We start from the raw sequence: 15,595 nt of genomic DNA, 5'->3' as shown, positions 1-15,595 counted from the left end.
ACAATTGATCATTGCTCCTGTTTTCATAATCGACCACTTGGTGCGCTAGTAGTTCAGCAATCCACAAACAGCTGTCAATAATTATCTCCACACAAGTTAACCAATGGATTTACATTCAGCTCTTGTGTGTTAGCTTATGTGTTTTGCCACTAAATATCGTATGCGATTCTATCGGATAGGGACTGTTTGATAAAATGTAAGTATTAATTAATTTTCATAATTGGAAGATAATTCGTAAAGTTAAGAATCATTAAGCTAGTTATCATTATTATTGTCATTACATCAAGACAGGGACACAATAAAAAGTACGAGTATTTTAACCTGGCCATGAGTGATAAATATAACTGTAAGTAAAGGGGGATCACTTGAAAGATTCTTTTCGCTTAAGAAACCTATACTTTATAGATAAGTGAAAATATTTAAATTAAATTAGGCTTAGTACCATCGTGTCACACCATTAATGCTTAGCATAAAGTGAATAGTGAATAGCTAGATTTGAACCAGGGCCCCCAGGACCTAATTCTCCCACTCTAACCATTATAAGACTCTTTAGACAGCTGTGTTTCCATAGCATTTATTATGGCCTTGCCAGTGTTTAACAGCTGTGAGGTTCTAACTATCAGCTGATCGATTAAGAGGTCATCTGATGATAAACTTTTGATCTCCGCTGTAGCCAACCGTTATTAGATTTGTATTTTTAGTCGTTTGCGGACAGTAAAATGTTCAATTGTGGATGGGTTTATTTGTTTTGAAAATATTTTACCGCAGTGAAAAGGTAAATTTAGAAACAAGTAGGAAGTTTTTTTCTGTGCTTTTTGAGCTTACATAGTGGTATGCTAATTTTAATTTCTCCCCTACATAGTATGTAGTGACTGTATTTGATTGTATGTGTCAACATTTTACCCTTCATAGTAAAAATATAAAGCAAAATAGTTCTTTCCCGTCTTATTTAGTTGAATCATACACATATTACAACTTTTGTGTATTTACCTAAAACGGAAAGTATTATCGTCAACATTTTATTCCTAAAACAAGTTTTAGCAAAGAACTTTTTTTTTCTCTTCCCATTTTGACCATTAGCTCTTTAAAGCTCAAGAGCCGTGTCAAATGGTGCCACTTGTAGCAATTTGTTTCGGTATTTAACTGTATAGTTGACATCCTGCAACAAACGTTGTTGTTGACTCCTTTCGTCCTGCAATCTACACATAATTTTATAACATTAAAGAAAACTATCAAGTAATTGAAAACTCCATGTCAAATGGATTTGTTGAAAAATTAAATTACACTTCTGTTTATAGTCATTCCTTCAATTGCTGTTGAAATTGTAGCCATTTATTTAGGATTTCCTTAGTAGGAAACTCTCTGGACAGTAATATGTCTCGGACTTAATAAATGAAAAAATAAAATTTAACCGCCTTAAAATATTTAATGTTAAGTCCGAAACATAAATTTTAACAAATGAATAAAACGAATTAATGATGAAATTGATTATGTGAAACGAAATTACAATGGCTATTAAAAAAATATGTGTGGCAAAACTATATGTAATAAATTTAATTATGTAAATGGTTTATCCTTGAAGTTCCCTATCCAAGAACGCTTATAATTGGTAGGGGTAGCAATGCTATTTCATTGTTAAAATTGAAAATATATGGCAAATTTTGGACTGAAACTTTAAAAGTACAGGGGGTTGGACAATTTCGTTTAGAGGTTTAAAGTTCATAACATTATAAATTTTAATCAAAATCGTATAAGCCATTTTTGCTAAGATTTGATTTTTCCGTTTGTATGGGTTATATGGGAAATCACCGTTAAAAATCCAAATTTCAATAATACATAACACTTCACTTAAAAAAGTGAGCTTACCGACAAACAAATGACGGATCTTCTTTACCGACAAAATAAACAATACAATAAACATCAAACTGCTTTACCGATGCCATTCATTAGTTCCACGCTCAGCGTATAGATAGTGCGAGTGAGGTGTGTTCTCCTTGTTTTGGGCGAGTCTAGGATTTATTCAAATCCGCGGGATTTGGGATTAGAAGAGGGATTTGTGATTAGAAAAAGAAATCCTAAGGATTGCTATGGGGATCAATCGTTCCAGAATCCCAGTATTGGGATACTGGAATCAATCTCTATGTTCTGTTACTGTATTTAACTTACAGTAACTCGAGTTATTAAAAATTCCCTTCTTCTTCAATATTGGTATGCTATTCTAAAAGACGAGACCTATGGGTTAATGTTAGTTTATGTTATTATTATTTACTACAATAAACAAACGAACTAAATAAGAATACAAAAAATATAAATTGCCTAAAAAAATCTTTTGGTTTCGAAATTAAACCAATAAAAAATCAATTAAATCAATTATTGATCTGCCTTGTAAACAAATCCACAGCAAATAATTTATAATAAAATATACCTTCAATTTCGGCACCAATTCAAATTGATAAAATAAAGTAGATGCTTTCCAATAGAGAAATTAGTTAAAGAAAACATAGCTACTTCAAATATAGTATTTGATGAACGATGGTTAAATTAATAGGATATAGTAAGCGGTAAAAGTCTATTAAGAGGTTTATAAAGAAATTATAGCTAATATCGTAACTCGAGCAAATAGTATTTAATGTTTTTATTAGAGACTGAATTGTACGCTCATTAATTAAATAACAAAATGAATTACCTGTTTCCCTATTTCACTGTTAACCTTAAAAACTGTACACCTCAAAATCTAATCCTCAAAAGTTAACTTCAAACACATTTTCTCTTCAAATTAAACCAATTGCACTTTTGTGACAATTATGTTTCCAAGATAACCACTCCTTATCACGATTACTCAGGCGGCGGTTTTGTTCAAAGGCAGGAGTTGCAACCGAGGTATGTGTTATCAGTATATCTCGCGTCTGAGTCCCAAAATGATAACAACAGGTGCTATATAAGCGGACGCCTCCACGACTTACCTGACTCGACTACGGGCCCTTCTCTCTGGTAGAAGATCCGTCTTCGAGTCCTTAAAAACCAATCAATTAGTCTTAGTGGAAGCATCACATCACATTGATGCAAGACTTTTACATACGTGATGTTTTGAAACACAATCACAATGGAAAAACTTAATTTGTGTCAAATAATAGGTAAACGTTTCCAAACGCTAATTACAATCAAGATTAATGCATAAGGATATTCATGCAAATGTGAGAATAGTTGTCTCAGTATTTAGGTTAATTTGCTTATACATTGAAACACGAAAAAATACGTACATTATGATAAAAAGGACTTATCACGTAATGTTGGTAGCAAATACCAGACATAAGTAAGCACTATTGGTTTAAAATGATCTAAATTTAGTATACATACATGTTAGTGCATCTTAAGTATTGACAACATTTTACTATACATTGTTGCCATCTTAATTCTTGGTCATCTGTATAGCGATTGGTTTCGACACTCTAGATTGTCAAGCCTTAAACGTGTTGTAGCTCCTAGGAGGTTGTCAAAAAGTCTTCAAATCATATACATGAGAGACGAACAAAAATGTTTACAAATCAATACCGTATGACATTTTACTAAATTTTATGCTAAAAATGCTTGATACTGATTGCTATAAAAGCACCCCATAATAACAAGGAATAAATAAATAGAAGCAAACCCACATAAAATTATCAGACATAACGTCTAAAATCCCGGCTTCAGATTTTAAGATAGGATTAGTCAACTTGTGTTATACAAATTATGGTAATATTTTAACGAGCTATATTCCATTTGCATCAGTTGTTTGATAACAAACATTATTTCGATATATTTTGCAATAATTTCCAAAACACAAGTACCTGGAATTGTAAGCAACGTTATTCAATAATAAAACTAAACGCTTAAATTTACTGATTTCCATTTGTCAAAGATGAAGCAAAAGTTTAAAAGTTAGACGAGGAATTCTCAAAATGCTCCGTTAAGGTTTATTCAATGTAATAACCAAAACTTTATAGAGCTCGTTGCGTTGGTTGAGTTGAGTTTTCATTAAAATTCCTTATGTCTAATGGTGGAAGCTAATGAGAAAATAAATTTGTCTGGAACTTCAGCGGGAAACATAACAGTGTTATAGTTCTTTAATTAAGAAACTAAATTTCTTGGTAGACTATGTAATTACTATGAAGATTACTTTAGAAAATACTTAATGATATATTTAAGTGATTTACTTACTTATTCTAATAAAAGAAATCTAAATTTGCAGATGTTTGGTTAATAGGTATATTAATTTTCCCTATTACACCATAAAGTGATGACTTATTTCATAAAATTTGTCGTCGACGATTTAAAACTTCTAATCATTCATAGGTTTTGAGAAATTAGACAAATTTAGTACAATGTTTCATAACGTTTCCAAACAATAATTGCAATCAAAATTTAATGCATGAGGATATTAATGCAAATGTGAGAATAAATGTCTTTGTTATTTAGGTTGATTTGCTTATACATTGAAACACAAATTTAATACGTGAAATGAAGGCATAGGTGTTTGAGAAATAAAGAAAACCCAGGGAAGTTTGGGTTAGCAGCAAACCTAAGTACTCATTAAAATTAATGTTATTTAAATAGGAAACAAATCTGACAAGTTTCAGGGAATATTTTAGTAGAAATTCTGCCATTTAGTAAATGGCATTTAATTTCCATTTAGTAAATGGAAATTCGCTTAGTCTGCAGGTTTGCTGTGGCGGTGATATTTTATATCTAATTTCATTCTCCGTTATTGTTGGCAATGACGAGTTTAATTTGTTAAAAGGACGCACAGTTTCTATCAATGGTTGATGAAAAAATACAACAGGTTGGAATCTAGAATATGACTATGTTTTTGGTGAGAAGAAACCTAAAACATAATAAGATTACTGCAAATTAATAACTAATTAAATTTTACCATTGTTTTAAACAGCTGTTTTATCCAACTTGTTTGCCAGTTTAATCCTGTTTTTATGCGAACCTTGTTATGCTCCAACTTTTAATAAAGAAGGTGGAACTCAGTTTATTATTTTTAGTTCCTCCCACCTGAATACGGGGTCAGTTTTTATAGCTCGAAACAGAGTGAAATATCTGTTCCAATAATAGAAAATATCCGAATAATGTTATATATTGTGTTGCAATAGCTAAACGTGTTAAAGAGAACCATGTTTTCGATTCCCTTTCTCTTTTGGGTAAACGTCTTGTTATTTATATCACTTTATTGGTGGTTTGTCAAGCACTTCTATATAATGATAACCTATATTGTGTAATGATTATCTGCCGAGTGACGTCACGGCCAGGTGACGTTTAATGACTCATTACAACCCGGTTATAACGCGTAATGAAGTTGGAAATGAAGGTTGGAATGACGCCACATGCTGTCTACCTTTATGGCTATACGGTTAACTATAATGGTATAATACGACCCAAAACTAATTATTTTATTGAATAAGTCACCAATCTTTGCAACATTATATAGTTCGTTTAGTTTTTGGAAGAATAGTAATGGAATTTTCGAAATCAGTGATACTATGTTGCCAAAAAATTATAAAAATTAAAAATGTGTCCAAAAATTTAGGAATATAACTTTTACTTCGAAATTACTAGTGATAAATTATTTACTAACAAAAAGTTTAGTATTTTATGACTTTCAATACAATTCAAGTTATCCTATCTAATATACCTATCTTTCTGTTGTTTTTCCATGTACACTCAACCAAAAACGAATTCCAAGCCATTGGGTTATGGGAAAATCACAAACTATAAAATACAACAAAATATCCAGTAGTAGATTTATAGTCAGTGCTAAAGGTCCTTATGATTGGCTGGATTTGAACCCGAGCTGCTGAAACAAAATGGCCACTCTCCAAAAAGTAAATGTTAAAGCATGTAAATCAATTATTTCACTGAAGTCGAGCACCATGCTTAACCTCAAGTTTTACAATTTGTTCCACTGTTGGAGGGTTCGGGCTGATACGGTAGTTTTGAAAGTTAAACGAGAACATGTGTGCAGAACGTTGAGAGATTTGATCTAAATTAATAAAGTTAAACGAACCTGTCAACGCCATCATATTGCTTCCCATTCTTGCATTGGTAGTTGTTTACTTATACTGGGGTAGAAAACTGAACAATACTTTCAATTTACTTCATTGCTTGTTTATCATCCTTTGGGATCACCTGAAGACGATATTTTAATGTGTTGTTATGTCTGGCAATTCTTGAGTGTTTGTTTTTATTGTCTCTCTATTTTATTAAAGATTTAGTACAACCAAATATGATTTGTAAACTTCTGCTTGTCTTTTAGTGTTAATTTATAATGAAAAAAAGAAGACAATTAAAATGTTTATCTACGACAGTTTTTTAAAGCAGCCATTTCAGTACAGTTATTAAAATTGAAAATTTTCACATAACAGCATTGTTTACTGACTTAACATCATTGTTGTTTTACTTAACAACACGGGCAATGGACCAATGAGAGTCAAGGATTGATAGAGAAGTAAAATCGTAATGCTTAGAATAAATAATCAGCTGTTTAGAACAATTTAATTGTTAATGAGCGGTGTTTGGTACTGATTCGTTGCATCACTATCAGTGGCAATGAGAGGTTATAAATGAAAACATAACCTCTCTTAGAAACTATGAGTAGTAATTGTTGGTAATTAAACAACTGTTGTAGGGAAAGTAGTGTATGTAAAGTAAATAGTCTTAACAACACTCGTAGAAGTTTGTAGAATATTTCTACAAGTTTCGTTAACGCTATCTTTACGCAATCGTTGCGTAAACTATTACGTCCTGAGGATGCATTTTAACCAAATGAAACTATACACACTATTAGGGAAACACTGCTATTAATATAATGTTTTTGTGATAGTGAATTGTTTCTGTAAAATGATAGTTAGTCATCGATGCACTCAAATGGTACGGTACATTAAAGGTAATTATAATAACCTTCATCTAATGAAATAGAAAACACCCCTTTATGAGTGTGTGTATGAATGAAATAGTCCATGGTAAGTAGAAATCTCATCTGTATGAAGCAGTTAAAGAGATTTTCGCAGAAAAGAATATACTTTAACGAATCACACACAGATGAGTTACTGACAAAATAGTTTTTGTTGTACTAAAAGTGGTACGACATAAAAGATAATACAGTTTACAATAGGTCGATTTTTCAATTTATATATTTTTAATACATCGGTGTATACAAAATAGTTAATCTACTAACAACAGCACACTCTGTAATAAATGCAACTTAATATTTTACTCAAAGAAGAGAATTCTACTTGCAGTATCCAAAGTCAATGACAATTATTTTTACGTTGAAACAAAACGTTCACTTTAAACTTAACACGTTGAGAGCCAATTTGATATCACTCAAGCGCTGAGAGGCTTATAACCTGTCTGTTCTTAAGTTTTGATAAGGTTGTCATGAGCAGACGTACCTTGATGCATGTGAACACTTATTTCAACGAGAACTGCTTGTTAGGAATGTCCTCAGGGAAGGAACAAATAAGGGTGTGTGTTTTCCTCAACTTTACAAGGTATTTGTATTTTGCTTGTTACAGTTATTATTTTTATTGTGAAATTGTTTTAGAGTTTAAAAACTTATTTTGTAAACCGAGTATATTAATGTAAGTTTTATAGTTGACGGTGGGATACAAAAATGTCAAGTTAGTATATGTGGGAAATGCAATGTTTAAAAATTAAAATGTAATACTGTAATACGTGAGGATGTGTATACTGTACTATAAACAGTTTTAGATTTCGTATAAATATTAGTATAGAGAAAGTCCTTCTTCTAAGATATCTTAGGGTCCGGGCTTCGAACTGATCCAAACGGTGATCTTAAAGGGAATTGGTACGCCTTAAGTCTCCTGGATGGAAGTCCTTAGTTACCTTTCCGCATGATATAATTTAAATAGCATGGTCCATAATTCTACAATAATAAATCTTTTAACGCAAAAGCACTAAAATGGAGAAACGTAAGTGATTTAATAGCATAAACAGTTTTTAAACTAATCATGAACCACTCTCATCCTACTCGATGCTCAACCCAACATCAACCAGACCAACTGTAGGATCTGACTAAACGTAAGTAGTATTGAAATATAAATTTTGAATATATTCCATGGCATGTCTCTAATTTGAAGCTAAAACTTCTCCATTACAACGCTTCGTAATAGTCACCTGTCAACAATACGTTTATCTCGGTAGTCTAAGTCTTGTTATCACTGAGCACTTATCTCGAGAGGTCACGTGAGTCCCGCCTCTTATCAGTGCGGTGGCTGTGGTGATAGAGGATGCCCGGGTATCCAAGGCCTCCTTCGTTGACGTCGTACAGCCAGACGGAGCTAGGAGCCTTCAAACCGTTCCTGGAGAAACCGAGGAGTTTACACAATAAACATGTGAGAGTCAAGATGAGGAAGAGACGAGGTTGGTGGAACATTAGATTTGTGAGGGTTTTGTATTGAGCTGGTTTAAAAGTATCTGGCTTTTAAGAGTTGACATCTTGTGTGGGATCAAAATTTGACAAGATAGTTTGTTTGCATCAGGTGGTTTGTACTCCCCTAAATGCTGAAAATAATTTTCCACAGAAATTTTTGCTAGAGCTAGTAAGAAACTTAAAAAATATCATCGTCATAATTGGGAGCAGTTTTTCTACTAGTTGATATTTCTATTAGGCTGTTGAAGAAATTCCCTAACAAGTGTTTGCCTTTATATACGTTAAGAGCTGCATTGTCTTGTTGATGATTTTCCTATTTAACTCCATGGTCCATGGTCATTTGATATAAATATCAAATAGGTCTATAGTAGTTTTCACCTTACATTACTTTAAGTAAGGTAAGGTGGAAACAACTATAGTCCTTTTTTCTGTTTATAGACATTATAAAACTGTTAAAATATGGATAGAAAGTAGATTGGATGAAATACACAAGATTGTACGCAGTTATTTAAAGACACTTCTCCAACATCACAACATTTACAGAACGTTTTGAAACAATCGCAATTTATATTGTAGCCTTGATAATGTGGTTGATATAGTCTGTATGATGGAACCTGTCTCCTGACCCTTCGTATACATGAGGACTGGCCCTGGTGAGTCCCAGGTTGACAGGATCTGTAGACAGGTTCCACCATACAGACCATAGTTGATGTTCTTCTGATGTAATGGTCAAAACAATCAAATATCATAGTAACCATGTAATGTTACAGAGATGCCTAGTCACCGCCAGGTGTCAGATCACCACCACAGATGGCGTCACCTGTTCTGGAAGATCCTGGAGGTGTTCCTAGCCGAGACTGTAGGCACGGGGATGTTGTTGTTCTTCGGATGTATGGGACAAGTCAACTTCGTGCCTGAAGTTGAGCAGCATCCACTTCAAGGGGCTGTAGTGTTTGCTGTCGTAGTTGCAACCATAATACAGGTAAACAGGAGAAACTTAATCTGCATCATTTGGTGATTCGATGGTTCAGTCAACAAAACGGACTACGTTTTTTTTTGCAGCGATGTGATAGGTTCGCGTTCTTGAGTCCACCGCTGAATTTTTCAGTACAACTATTGTACTGTACCAACTCACACCTTAAAATAGTTTGGAAGCTAAGTGGTTTTAGTACAGTACTCTCATTCGAGTATGAAAGTTCTTGGTTCTATCAAGCGGGTAGATTTTTGCCCCGGACACTATTTTGTAATTCATACATTATTAATGCTATATGGAGGACGCTAAATAGTCATGAGGTCATGGTTTGGACCGTTCTAATGGCTTGAGAAATTGAAAAGTTCCAATGGCTTGAAACACAAATAGACGATAAAAGAACCCCACAAAACAAATGCAGATGTTACTTTTAAAACCCGTTATTGAGGTAGACACCAGAGATGTAATGCAATATGAAAGTAATCACATATAAATCCCCCACGTATCCAAACCCCCACCTGAGACATGCATGTAACAAATTATGTAGAGATTCTCCATGCAGCCTGTGACAATTTTTGGAAATTATATAGTTTCTAGAGACTTTAAGATTGTTTTTGACAGATTTTTGGACACATCAGTAATGCCCATCTCAATCCCGCTGTCACCATCGCCTTCCTGATGTTGGGGCAAGTGACAGCTCCAATGGCTTTGGTCTACGTTCTCTCAGAAGTTGCAGGGGCTGTACTAGGCTATGGACTACTCATGGTGAGTTTTAAACAGTAACAACTGGTAAGCAGGTAAAATTAAAAAGGTGAAATTCTAAAAATCCTTAAAACATCCGTAACATGAAAAATAAAAAGTACCATTGATTCAAGCGTGATTCCATTGAAACAAACTAAGTGTGCTGACATTACATACACGTGAATTTAAAATGTAGGTCTGGTAATGCTTTGGTGATCTAGCTAAAAACTTAAATAATTATTGCTGTTGACCCTATAAAGACCAAAGACGGACCTTGACGTCAACTATCTTGTAAAATACTATAGAAGAAGTAATATGCAGATTACTTTGTGGACTCAGAAACGTCCTGCTGAGTAGTACGTTAGATAGTTTTAGCTGAACTCAGCTATTTCCACACCAAGCTATACAGAGCATATTAACCGTCAGCAAAATGCTTACTACCTGTCTACACTTCGGCAGTTATGTGTATAACACTACGCTCTTATTATCCTCGATATTGTCATGATTAAACAGTGATAAGTATTTTAATGTGTAAAATAAAATAATAATATAAATAAATAATAAACAACCACAAACCTGAATTGTGGTGTGCCTTGCCCCAGCTTATTAGAAGTCTAAGTCTGGTGCTATAGAAGTCCAGGATGTCACTGAGAATCCTTCCACCCTTTCCTAATGACGTTTGTAACATTCTATTTATCTTGTACTGTTGTTGGCACCTTTTGATTTGCCTTCAGCATCACAAAAACTCTGCTGAACCTTACATGAACCAAGGTTGGTAGTATAGTATGCCGATTCTAGGAGGTGAGAATCCTTCCACCTCTTCCCATTGACGTTTGTAACACCCTACATGTCTTGTGCAGCTGCTGACGCCTCCGGACGTACTGACCTCAGCATCGCCCAATTTATGCTGCACCTTGCCCCACTCGGGTCTCACAGACGTCCAGGCGGTCGCCATGGAGTTCTTCGCCACATGTTTCCTAGTGATGGTCGTGTGTGCCTGTGCTGACCCCAGGAACCAGGATAAGTCAGACTCGGTGCCACTCAAGTTTGGATGCACCATCCTCGCGCTCTCTATAGCTGTGGTAAGTGGAAAAGACGATAATGGTGTCGAAAAGAAATTAAAAATCCTGTATGGTTGAGGATTTACTAAAGGAGGTCCTTGAACGAGATCATTGGTCGTCGAGAGAAATAGAGCAAGGCAACAATAGTTTGTTTACCCATTATATTTAATTGAAGACATTTTTAAAATGTGGGTATAGGATTTCGAAAAAAAATTTTTTTTCGACGTTAACGTAATAAGGGGTATAGCAAAATATGATTTTTTTTATAGCCGTTGTGGTTTAAAAGCTACTCTAAATAAACTGCATCATTTGCTCTAAGCATTAAAATTATTGAATTAATATAATAAATGTTAAGAGACACAATAAGATTTTTTTTGTATACAGCCAACTCTAAAATATGTTTTCAAGATAAATATTTTAACAGTTGTAGCATTAAAAACAGATTTTACAAGTCGCAAAACTGAAAATGGAGTTGATAGAAAACCAGAAGTAAATTAACTGATGCAATAACGCTAACTTTATATTGACACAAAATATTGACTGATAAATGTGAGTTGTCAAATTAGGAAATATCCGTCAGTTAAACCAAGACTTAATTTAAATTGAAAGTTTCTTTACCTTGCCTTGTGCACAGCATTTCACTTTTAGTTAATTTTATATTAGTCTATTTTTCTGATATTTAAAAAATAGAGGTATTCTTATTGGTTTTGTAATTTAATTTCCAGGGTCCCTACACAGGCGCCAGTATGAACCCAGCACGTTCCATGGGTCCAGCATTATTTACTGGAAATTGGACCAGTCATTGGGTAAATATATATTTTATGTCTGGATAACATAATGTCTGTAAACATAGCTCGACTTACAAAAAGTGCTGGAAAACATACAGTACTTCTTATGTTGTAAAAGATTGTGTTAATACGCCATTTTCAAAGAACTATCTTGACATTTCCATACGCTATCCTTACTGTCTTTAAGTATAACCATTGACTATTGGATACTGAAGGTATAACAGATCTTTTGGTGAATGGGTTTTTAAATGGGTATGGGTAAAACAGCTGATCTTAGCAAGGAAAATACACACACTCACAGGGCTGTGGGGAGACAAAAGTGGCAACGCCGCAGTACCGGCTCACTGAAACAGCTGATATACTGATTTATTATTACTGTTGTTACCATGGCAACAGGCCGGTGCGACGTTGCCACACCAACGCCTCGGCCTTGAACTAGAGAAGACCATAGCCGTACAGTCCAAAGCATTCTGCCCTTGAAAAGAGCTTAAGTAAACAATTCCTAATGTTTCAGGTATACTGGGTAGGGCCTTGCCTCAGCGGCTTCTTCACAGCCATCTTCTACCAAGCCATCTTCAACAGACCGCAAGACCCCAATCTTCTCTATGAAGTTGAACCTCTCAACATGGTCAAAGTAAACGACCCTTCGTCCTCCAAAAGGGAGAGGGAAGAGAAGCGATAATGAGCCTAAATACAACACAAAACTGTAGAAATTAAGACTGAGATTCCCGTCCATCCGGCTCACACTTGTACATCACGTAGCTGGCATTTTGAACGGAACTATTATTGTTATTTTTATTTAGAGGATTGAAATAGGTTAATTTGTTTTGTAGTTTTTGTACAAGTAAATTGTTTTTGTTTATTAAATTTTTTTGAGGATATTTTCCTTGAAGACAACAGTTTAACTTATTGATAAGATGCAGTACAACACTTTTAACTGTGTTGTTGCTATTGTAGCCATTTTCTTATCTCAAGAACCAGGTTAGCTGATGACTTAACTCTAGAATGTATTTGTCTGTTATCAGTGCTTTTTAGGTTATCTTAAACCTCCAGACATGATAACTACACACCTACTTATACAATTAGAACTATTGTTTCTGCTACTGTTCAAAATCATACTTTATCAGTTCTACGACTCATATTTCAAGGTATATACGCAAACCCTACCAACTATTTTAATAAAACATGTACAGTACTATAATATTTTAGTTTTGTATCAAGGAGTTTAAAACATAATAGGCCAATTTGGGCCAAACAGAAAAACAATTTATCACTTTACACTGCTGAACAACTAATTCGAACCAGAGAAAGGCTACTTTCTAAACACTGTAGCCTCTGGAGATACCATTGATTATTGGAATTACGAAAAGCTTCATGATCGATGGTAATACTGTACTTTTTCTTCAGTAGTTTTAAGAACCCAATGTTTTTTACACACAGGTCATATTGATATCCCCTTGTAAATTTAAAAATATACTAGGGGTTTAAACAATAGGAATTTAATATATAGGGATAATATATAGGAATTTAATATACAGGAATATATAGGGAGTTTAATCTATAGGTACACTCGGGGGTAAACAATCATATTTGATCAATGCTACTTTATACTCTTTGGTTGGTCAATATTTTCCAAATTATGTCACAAAAATATGAAAAACTTTAACAGTATAACCTTATAGGCTATTTATAAGCTTTATCACCCTTTTACGTAATGACAGTTTACTTAAAAACAGACAAACCAGAACAGGTCAGATACCATTGCGCAAATAAAAGCTCTCTTCCACTTCAAGTAGGCTTTGATAACCTAATAAATACAATGTGTTGTCACTTATAGGATCCATTGATCTTTTAATCACTTGTGTTGTGTTGTGGATCCTAGTGTTCTTGCCTTGACACTAACAATTTATTTACACATCTTTTTAAGTATACCTGAGTTAACCTAGTTATAATTAAAACTATTTTCCAAGCCTCATGTAAGCAAAGATGAATTACCCGTTTAAAAGGTTTACGATAAAATACATAAATACATACATACAAGATATACTTAGTCAAATTTACAGACGGGAAAACTTCTAAGTCTGGTTTTTTGAGATTACCCGCATTAATTAAAAACGGGTTAAAATATTCATCCCGTCAACTGCAGGGGTAGGTGATTTATTTTAATCCTTTACAGAAGGTACTTTTTACTTATAACCAAAGGTTTTTATACATATTACGTATTTTCAAGAAGCAGTAATTTTACCATCCTACTAATCTCATAAATTTATTTTGTAAAAAAAATTCTAGTTAAGATAATTGTTTACAATTTCATACATATTCAAAGTTTTAAAAGCCAATAAGTTTTGAAGGAACAAGAATCAAAATGCTCTCCTCTTTTAAAATATGTTTCAAAGTTGAACAGTTGAAAGTTGGAAAGTTTATCTTTTAAACATGGTCGATTCGGTGAAGTAAAGTGGAATTTATGAAAGCAGCCTTGACAATGGAGAAAAGTCCTGTTTAATTCAATGAAAACTTCTATAAATCTTTAAGTAGCTATGAATTCGATGAAAGCAGTTTTGGAAGGAAGAATTTAAGTTTTATACTTGTTTTAGTTTTATAACTTCATTCTGAAGAAAAAGACTTAAAATAACCAATGTCTTTATGTATTTAAATAAGTTAATATGTATATAAACTATTTTTTCTATTTGCATTAGAAATATGAATGCAGCTGGTATCATATAGGTAGGAAACCTAAACGCCTAATGGGTAAAACGATTAAGTAATGGTATTGATATTGATTGTTTTTATAAATTAAAACCTGTTGATCATTTTATGATACCAAAAAACAACGTAAGCTGTATTAATTCCAAGGATAATGAGGCGTGGTTGATTTATTTACATTGGAAGGTTTGTTAGTTACTATGACACGTTTCAATTTAGACCAAACACCGTAAAATATTTCCTGCAGAGTCAGCTGAGCTTTAACTTTTACAGAGGTAAACAAACCTCCTCTAAGCATAGGGGTTCGTAAATTAACACTTGTATCATAACAGCCACGAATACTAGAACAGACGGTTAACAGCTGATCATTAAAACGATTTGTCCTTTAATTTATACGAGAGGTCGTCCAGTGGTCGAAACTCGACCAAAAAGATGTAATGTACTCAGTTCTCTATTTTCACCCCACACTGTAAATAAAACATGTGATTGGAGTTGCTTCCATTTGTTTTGATTTTCTGTTTATATTTCGTTGTTATTTCGTCACCAGCATGGCAACGCATAAAATCCATGTTAATTTTTTCAAATTTTCAAACTCATTTTTTGTGCTTATCTTTGAGCCTATTTAAATTTATAAAGGGATTCTGCACACCTACAGGAAAATTGCTTTCTAACGGTATGCGCAGATTTACCCAACGATGCACACAAGCTGAGAAAAAAGGTTTTAAAGAAACATGCTTGCCTATTAATATATAGATAGATTGTGTTTCGTGTTGAATTTGAATATTTTAATTAGCGTTAATGAAAAATCTAAAAATGAATAATCTAGAAATGAATAATCAATGTGTTTGATAACATAATGATATTTTTGGGGCAATAATGATAATTTTTCATAAAA

At 33.5% G+C, this 15,595-nt stretch overlaps 1 protein-coding gene across 6 annotated transcripts in view; it reads left to right on the top strand.

Moving 5' to 3' along the window:
• The window catches only part of LOC128992077 (aquaporin AQPAe.a-like), a 35,004-nt gene extending 22,140 nt beyond the window's left edge, over positions 1 to 12,864 (top strand). For 3 of the 6 annotated variants that reach the window (XM_054415477.1, XM_054415476.1, XM_054415478.1), the window contains exons 3-7: positions 9,208 to 9,419; positions 10,029 to 10,172; positions 11,009 to 11,230; positions 11,935 to 12,015; positions 12,512 to 12,864. In XM_054415477.1, coding sequence (XP_054271452.1) covers positions 9,208 to 9,419; positions 10,029 to 10,172; positions 11,009 to 11,230; positions 11,935 to 12,015; positions 12,512 to 12,679 — 827 coding nt within the window. In that variant the 3' untranslated portion in view covers positions 12,680 to 12,864. Of the gene's footprint in view, positions 1 to 98; positions 197 to 688; positions 776 to 8,279; positions 8,428 to 9,207; positions 9,420 to 10,028; positions 10,173 to 11,008; positions 11,231 to 11,934; positions 12,016 to 12,511 lie in introns of those variants that run through there. The other 3 variants (XM_054415479.1, XM_054415480.1, XM_054415475.1) reach the window with 3 other exon arrangements.
• The last annotated feature ends 2,731 nt before the right edge of the window (positions 12,865 to 15,595 follow it).

This window comes from Macrosteles quadrilineatus, unplaced genomic scaffold (assembly GCF_028750875.1).
Source record: "Macrosteles quadrilineatus isolate MER2022 unplaced genomic scaffold, UCM_ALF_1.0 Scaffold_4__1_contigs__length_99947679, whole genome shotgun sequence".
Taxonomy (NCBI): Eukaryota; Metazoa; Arthropoda; class Insecta; order Hemiptera; family Cicadellidae; genus Macrosteles; species Macrosteles quadrilineatus.
This window is presented reverse-complemented; position numbering and strand designations above follow the sequence as displayed.